Raw genomic sequence first — 7,987 nt, 5'->3', positions numbered from 1 at the left:
ACCTCTAATCAGTAAGGCTAATGTTGAGGAAAAATGATTATTTTTAGTGCTTAATACAGTTAATCTTACGGCAAGTTTAAAAGGTATATTGAACATTCTTATTTTGAACAAAATTCTTAATTTTGAACAGGTTTGTGTTAAGGATTTAAAACTAAACTATTGATGGGCAAGTATTCAAAACTACAGAAACCAAATGCAGATCAAAAGGGGATCTCTAAATGGAGCTCCTGCTGTGTTGTCAGAGCACAGGAGGCCATAAAATTAGCATCTACTGCAGGGCAATATCACTTGAGCCTGGAGGATAGATAACGGGAGAGACTCCGGATTCCACAGGTATCTGTGAAATCTTATCTCATGTTTTTCTTTGCCCAAATGACCGTAGAATCCAGGAGGCCAGGACGCAGCTGTTGGCTCTTTTGTTGAACCAGAGACCAAATGGCCTTTGATCTTTGGCGTAAATTAGGGGGAGTTTCTAAGTTTTTTTGAGTGTCCAAGGTAGCTTCCAGTTGGTCAACCAGAGGTACGCCTTAATTGAATATATTAAAAAGGAAAGACACACCTTCAGTATAAGAGTTCGTGTACAGGAGTAATAATTCAGAAAGCTGCCACTATTTTGCTTTTTGCATCAGCTCTCTCCAAAGACGCGTCTTTGTCTGTCTTTGTTTTGTTTTTTTTGTTTGTCTTTGTCTGTCTCAGGTAAAGAATGCATATCTCTGTTCCTCTGCAGTTTTGTTGTTGATGCATACGTTGCTTTGTATGGGATTAAACTCTGTAATTCTGTGACGTTAACACGCATTGTTGTTGTTTTTCCTTGTGGCTGCACGTCGCCCGCTGAGAGTACCTGGGATCCAGAGGAAGAGAGAGCCAAACTATTTTCCAAAGTTAATTTATAAATTATTCTCCCTTAATACTAACCAGAAAAAAGGCTTCAGTTTGCTAGGGAGCATAAAGATTGGACTCTGGAGGAATGGAAGAGGGTCATGTGGTCTGATGAATCCAGATTTACCCTGTTCCAGAATGATGGGCGCATCAGGGTAAGAAGAGAGGCAGGTGAAGTGATGCACCCATCATGCCTAGTGCCTACTGTACAAGCCTGTGGGGGCAGTGCTATGATCTGGGGTTGCTGCAGTTGGTCAGGTCTAGGTTCAGCAACATTGTGTGCCCAAAGAACGAGGTCAGCTGACTACCTGAATATACTGAATGACCAGGTTATTCCATCAATGGATTTTGTCTTCCCAAATGGAACGGGCATATTCCAAGATGACAATGCCAGGATTCATCGGGCTCACATTGTGAAAGAGTGGTTCAGGGAGCATGAGACATCTTTTTCACACATGGATTGGCCACCACAGAGTCCAGACCTTAACCCCATTGAGAATCTTTGGGATGTGCTGCAGAAGGCTTTGCACAGTGGTCAGACTCTCCCATCATCAATACAAGATCTTGGTGAAAGATTAATGCAACACTGGATGGAAATAAATCTTGTGACACTGCAGAAGCTTATTGAAACAATGCCACAGCGAATGCAGGCTGTAATCAAAGCTAAAGGCGGTCCAACAAAATATTAGAGAGTGTGACCATTTTTTGGTGGCGACTTTTTTTTTTGGCCAGGCAGTGTAGTTTTAATGGGTGTTCAGTGAACGTCTGACACTTGTCAGCATGAGATTATGTAAATAAACATTAAATCTGAACACAGTGAATAAAGCAGATCTATGATCTGTAGCTCTATAGAAATGTTTAGTGTCTTCCTACCTGTGAGCTGCAGGATGATGAATAAAAAGCCTTGAATCCAGGGGAGTTGAGCCATTGTGCTTCTGTTGCTCTCAAGTCAGAACTGACTGACTGCCTCCTGAACACAGATGGAGCTTCTACTTAATCTTAGTGATGAGAATATGTTGAACTTCAGCAGAGCTCTGGGGGTGTTAACCTATGATGGTCAGTGTGAAACGTGGTTAGCACCGTGTGAGGTGTCATTTAGACTCACCAACAAATGTATTTTAAAACTGCAACAGGAAACAGTTTAAATGTGAATTTTATTTTGTATGCCTGGTATTTTGAACATCATTTTAAAGATGCAGCTTGAACAAAAATGTCTCATAATCATAAAAGGTATGCGTACACACAGTCACGCAAACCAATAACAGTTTATTCTTTATCCTTTTAAAGGAATCCTAGATTAGTTGAACATGTTGGCTTAAATATGTCGTAATTTTCCTGTTAAGTAAAAAAAAAGTTGTTTGTGGTATGCCAAAACTCAATCACTTTAAAAAATTTACATCTTTTGTTATATTTTCCACCCATGGATGTTGCCCTTTTTTCACCGATGGGTTGATGACACGTCTTGGTCCATTCTGTGCTGGAATCTACAGAGTAAACACAGGAAGGCTAACTTTACTTTGGTCGTTGTTTGTCATATTGTGTTTGACTGGTGTGATATCAGGTAATATCTGCAGGTTGTATAAAGAAAAAAAAACCCACCTCCCACACATACACAAAAGAAGAGAGAAGTGGGAGCGAGTCGGAGCCAAACACAACTTCTGAAGGACCTACATTTGTGTTCTGAACATTTATCTCCAGACGACTTTGAGTCATTTGTGTGAGCAAAACAGTCGAAGGCTCTAAAAGATCATGTGGTTTGCTCCGTGTCATATTATTGACACTCCCATCAACCAGAAGTATTTTAAAGCTGTAGAAGGAAGAGACACATCTGCAGACAGACAGCTGTATGTACTACATTCTATAGAAATATATAGATTCCTAACTGAAAAAGTCACCTAGAAAACACAAGAGAAGGCTTAAAGAAGCACACAACTCAATTTTTGTGTTTAATGCTCGTCCTACATCGACATTCCAGACATACCGTATGAAGAAGCAGATGGCCTGCATGCAGCAGGACATTCTTTGCAAAAAGATAATTCTAATTGTATGATTGACTCTCTGTTCAAAGTGGTCAGGTTGCATCATGAAAAGCTAACCTGTATTGACAACTACAACCTCAGATTGTGTATACTTAAACATGTCTGTGTGAATGTGTGTGGGGTTGAAGTGTGTTTCTAGTGTACATGTGTGTGTGTGTGTGTGCACAGTGGAGGCATGTGCTAGTTCTCCACATCAAATTGAAAGTTACATGTGAATCGCATAAACCTTACAGCACGAAGAACAGCAGTGGGCAGAGTTATTTTGTGTTGAACAGGAAGTGTTTGATGAGAACATGGTGAGCATCAGCATCAGCAGAGCTCTGGAGGTTTTAACCACAAAGACCAAATCAGGTGTGGTTTGTTCATTGTTAGGTGTCATTGACAACCCCATCAACAGAAGTTATTTTAAAGCTGCAGCTGTAGCACATATGCAGACAAATATCCATTAATTGCTGTAGTTTATAGAATTATAGTCATACCAGGCTGAAAAAAAAAATATCATCCTGAAAGCGGTTTACAAATCTCCACTCCATCTAATCCAGAATGCAGTTTTGATTCCCCGAGGTGAACCAACAGGATTTATTGAGTTAGATTTAGGATTCTCTTTGGATGTTTGATAGCATCAGAGTGAGGAAAAGGTTTTCAGGTCAATAAGTCGTTTGTCTCTGAAAAGTTCCAGCTCTTTCTGGAGGATCCTCTGACGTTTCCAGGCCACAGCAGAGATGTTCTCTGTGCTCTGAACATAGATATCTTCTGTGTTCAAATATGTTCAGTCATTTTCTGTTTGGCCAGAAAATGGCCAAAGATAGGTGGCCATTTTGTCATTTTTGTTCCTTCCCGTTAACATGCTTTAACTGCCTCAGAGAAGAGAAAGCTGTACGAGATCTTACCCTAACATATCTGCTGCCCTCTGGTGGACGCTATGTTGTTATTAAGCAGTGCTATGTTTTAAAATGTTTCAGTCTTTAGGATCATGGCACAGTGAAGTAGGCCAATACATTGTTTACCCAATAACAATGATCAGGTTCTGGAGCTGCCAAATGTTTTACAGCTGTGAAGTTTTATGCTTATTTTCAGTGTTTGGTTTTTGATCCAAACCAGCAATAAAACATTGAATATTTCACCGTGATTTGGTCCGATTCTAGTTATAGTTTATAAGAGAGTAGAGGCTGTTGGGGTCATTGGAGGCTGCAGCAGATGATGAATGACTTCTCACTGTGCTGTAGGTCACTGAGTCCAGATCACCATGAACCTGGAAAAAACACAATATTTCAGCGTTATCAAGATAAAGGAACAGCTCAACAGATGTTTGAATATACTTTTTGAAGTGACTGTTTACTCTCAGTTTACTCACATTATTAGTCATATAACAAAAAATGAAACAAACTAAAACAAGATGTTTCTCAAAATGGTTAAAACTAGCCGACCAGATTTTACCAATAGATATTATCTAATTGGGCTGCACAGTGGCGCAGTTGGTAGCACTGTTGCCTTGCAGCAAGAAGGTCCTGGGTTCGATTCCCGGCCGGGGTCTTTCTGCATGGAGTTTGCATGTTCTCCCTGTGCATGCGTGGGTTCTCTCCGGGTACTCCGGCTTCCTCCCACAGTCCAAAAACATGACTGTCAGGTCAATTGGTTTCTCTAAATTCTCCCTAGGTGTGAGTGTGTGTGTGCCTGGTTGTTTGTCCTGTATGTCTCTGTGTTGCCCTGCGACAGACTGGCGACCTGTCCAGGGTGAACCCCGCCTCTCGCCCGGAACGTAGCTGGAGATGGGCACCAGCAACCCTCCCGACCCCATTAGGGACAAGGGTGAACAGAAAATGGATGGATGGATGGATGTTTACTCTCCTGATATTTTTACTGCTGTTTCCATGGTTACAGTATGACAGTTTTGTCTGTGAGAGAAGCTAATTTCATCCACGTTTATCCAGAATTGTATTTTTTTCAGTCATGATTTCTAGCTTCTAGGCTTCATGGTTGAGAGTTAAGACCAGTAAAAGAAGGACTTTACTTTAATTCACCTTTTTCCTTCCTTAAACCTTAAATGCCTGCATTAAAGGAAGCTCCTGTTTATTGACTATTTGCTGCTGTATACTTCCATCCCTCATGAACAAAACCTCAAGTTACATTTAGAGCACAAAACGATGCCAAACCCAGAGAACACAATCTACATATTAACTTTATAACTTATTATTCATACTAGCTGTATTTCTTCATCTTCTTAATTTACCTATCAGCCAAATTCATAAAGGCAAGATAAACACTCTCTGTTTCTCTGAGAATGTTTTTCACCGATTAATGCGAAAACAAAAAGCAACTGTCTTACCAAAACTTCGCCGCTGCTGGTTTTGGGATGTCTGATGGCGGCATAAGAAACGTCATCGTCTGCATCAACCTGAACACGAAGAAAACAACAGAGACGCATCAATCATTTATAACTGCAGTATAGTAAATATTTCTCACATTTCTTCATGTAGGCGAGTCTGAGTCTTGGAGTTTCTAAATATTCACTTAAAAAGGCTCTTTATGGGATTTTTTGGTACTTTAACTTGGATCTATAAACATAATGAGTTTTATTTATAGACAATTACATCTCATCCTAAAGTAGATTTGTTTTATATTGATTTATAAATTGTATAAAAGCTTCTCCTACATGCATAAACATGAGACTCAGCTTCTTATTGAGTTCAGATTTCATAAAATCTTTATTTCTCACAGAGGAAATATTTTCTTATTTTCACTCACAGCGTTTTCATCCCGTCGTGTTTCATTTCCTAAGAAAGAAACTTAAAAAGTCAGCAGATTTTATGGATAGGATGAAAAAAGTTGTTTATATAAGTCCAAACAGAGTTCTCACGTTTAGCTCTCCATCTGATGACAACCGTGGCGATTATCACCATGACGACCAGCGCCACACCGACACCAATGTATGGAGTACCTGACAAGAAGAAGGAAGCATAAATAAAAGCTTATGTGGAAATGCTTTTAGAGCCTCTTTTCATTTTTAAAGTTAATTTCAGAAATGGGAAACAGATTAAACATCCTTACAAACGATTTAGTTTTAAATTAGTTTATAAAAGCATAAATTTTAGAAATTTTGGGGAATTAGGGATCAACTGATGACCAAAATAAATATAATTAATATTGTTGTTTAAACACTTTACATTCAGATTACTATTATTCATAAACTGTCTTTTTTTTCAAGTATTATCAATTTGTTTATTTTGGAGCTTTCCTCTAATATCTTGAATATGAAAATAACTCAAAAGCATTTGTTTAGTAACTACACTTTGAAGGTATTTGAAAGTATTAAAAAAATAAAACCACAAATAGAAGAAATCATTCTAGATAAAGATCTACAGCATGAAGCATGAAAACGTTTTCTCCACGGTTTAATGAGATGCTCACTTCCTGTTCTGGTCTTCATTGTGTTTCCGTTTTCAGTTGTTGTTGGTTTTTGTGTCGCTGCTGTTGCACCTAAAAGCAAATGAAAGTAATTAAACTCAAATAATGTTATGTTTTCTGTCTGTTGTCTTATTTTTGTTAGAAGATAAAACAACCATAGAACCAGAACCTATAGGTTATTTGGTCATTGTGAAAACACACATCATAAGAGTGAATTTTTTATTAATAAAATTCAACTGAATTACTTTTTTCTAGAGTTTTCTCACCTGATGAATGCTGACTGAAGGAAAACAGCTGAACATTTTTAGAAGCACCCGTCACTTCACACTGAAATAACTGATCCATCGATGATGAGTTATCAGAGTTAGACTCCAGACAGATCACAGTAGCAGAGCACTTTTTATCCTTCTCAGACGGCTTCACTTTACACTTTTCCATTTCTTGATGACTAAAAAGCCACTTCACTTTGTGTTTACAGGAGCCATATTTCATAACCCAGCAGCTTAATGTGACCGTTTGGTTCTCCACGTGTTTAGTCACTGTAGGAAAAATATTCACAGAATTGTCATTTCTACTGTTGTTATCTATGGTGAAGAAGTTTCAGAAAAAAGATTGAAATATCGTATAAAAATGCTCACTGGTAATAACAGACAGATCAATCACAGATCGATGAGGCAGATATTTTGAGCCTTCAGATTTATACTGTTGACATTCATACTGTCCATCATCCTCAGCTGTGATGTTCTTTATAATTAGAGAACAGTTTGGAGTTATACTGGTTCTGGTTCTGGTTCTGGTTTCCTCAATCTGTCCAAACGCAACCAGAGCTAAGAGCTCTGTGCTTTTGGACCCTCCCAAGAGCCACGTTGTACCGTTACAGTTCTGTTGACCTTCCACCACATTCTGACAGGACAACACGACGTCATCTCCAGCTCTCTTTAAAACAGACGCAGTGTTTACAGTGACTGCTGCAAAGATAGAACAGATCCAGTAGTTTTACATAAAGCCATGTGCATCAGGATCTGGAAGCATTTCAGTCATTAACTCAACAAACCAGAACGAATGTTTAAGGTTTCAGCTTCAGAGCTGATCAGATATATCTTATTCTCTTACCTGTAGCCTGGAGCTTCAGAACCAGAAATAAAAACGTTTTAATCCATCCGAGTTCAGTCATTCTGCTTCTGTTGCTCTCAGCCACAGATCTGAGTCTGACAACAGAGATGCAGCAGCTACTTCCTGACACTCACCACTTCCTTATGCCGACTGAATGGTTTTATCGTTTTATTTTTAGGCAGAAAAATAAAAGAGAATTTTAGTTAGATAAAATAGAGGAGCAGGTTTATTTAAATATATATGCACATGATAAATTTTCAATATTAATCATTAAAATTTTAAGCTATTAGGATTTAAACTGTTTAGATTATAAAATGCTAAAAGTATTTTGGTAAGAAATGGAAAAGCAGGGAATAAATCCTACATATGATCTAAGTAGGATTTTACAGCATCACTTAATGATGCTGTAAAAATAATAAATTGTAGCAGGCTGTATCCAGCAGTGCAAATCAACATCTTTGACTGTGGTGTGTTTGATGTTTCTTTAAGAAAAAGAGGAACTGAATAAAGATGTAAAGACTGTTTGAGTAGAAAAATATCAGATGCTACAC

General features: G+C 38.4%; 1 protein-coding gene across 1 annotated transcript; it reads right to left on the bottom strand.

The window, feature by feature from the left end:
* Positions 1-2,062: 2,062 nt before the first annotated feature.
* Positions 2,063-7,511, bottom strand: LOC111611357. The gene is made up of 8 exons (XM_023347518.1): positions 7,437-7,511; positions 6,962-7,291; positions 6,590-6,862; positions 6,327-6,395; positions 5,776-5,856; positions 5,664-5,692; positions 5,245-5,313; positions 2,063-4,170 (listed from the first exon to the last, which is right to left on the bottom strand). Exons 1-8 carry the CDS (start codon positions 7,495-7,497, stop codon positions 4,060-4,062), a joined length of 1,023 nt encoding a protein of 340 aa, XP_023203286.1. The 5' UTR covers positions 7,498-7,511; the 3' UTR covers positions 2,063-4,059.
* Positions 7,512-7,987: the final 476 nt, after the last annotated feature.

This window comes from Xiphophorus maculatus, chromosome 15, assembly GCF_002775205.1.
Source record: "Xiphophorus maculatus strain JP 163 A chromosome 15, X_maculatus-5.0-male, whole genome shotgun sequence".
Lineage (NCBI taxonomy): Eukaryota > Metazoa > Chordata > Actinopteri > Cyprinodontiformes > Poeciliidae > Xiphophorus > Xiphophorus maculatus.
Note: the sequence above shows the minus strand (reverse complement) of the source record. Positions and strands in the feature narration are given on the sequence as shown.

Coding starts and splice junctions, on each gene's coding strand:
- LOC111611357 (XM_023347518.1), bottom strand. CDS start 7,497: ATGACTGAACTCGGATGGATTAAAACGTTTTTATTTCTGGTTCTGAAG. Junction 6,396..6,589: donor CTTCAGTCAGCATTCATCAG/GTGAGAAAACTC, acceptor ATTTGCTTTTAG/GTGCAACAGCAGCGACACAA. Junction 5,693..5,775: donor CATCAGATGGAGAGCTAAAC/GTGAGAACTCTG, acceptor TTTCTTTCTTAG/GAAATGAAACACGACGGGAT.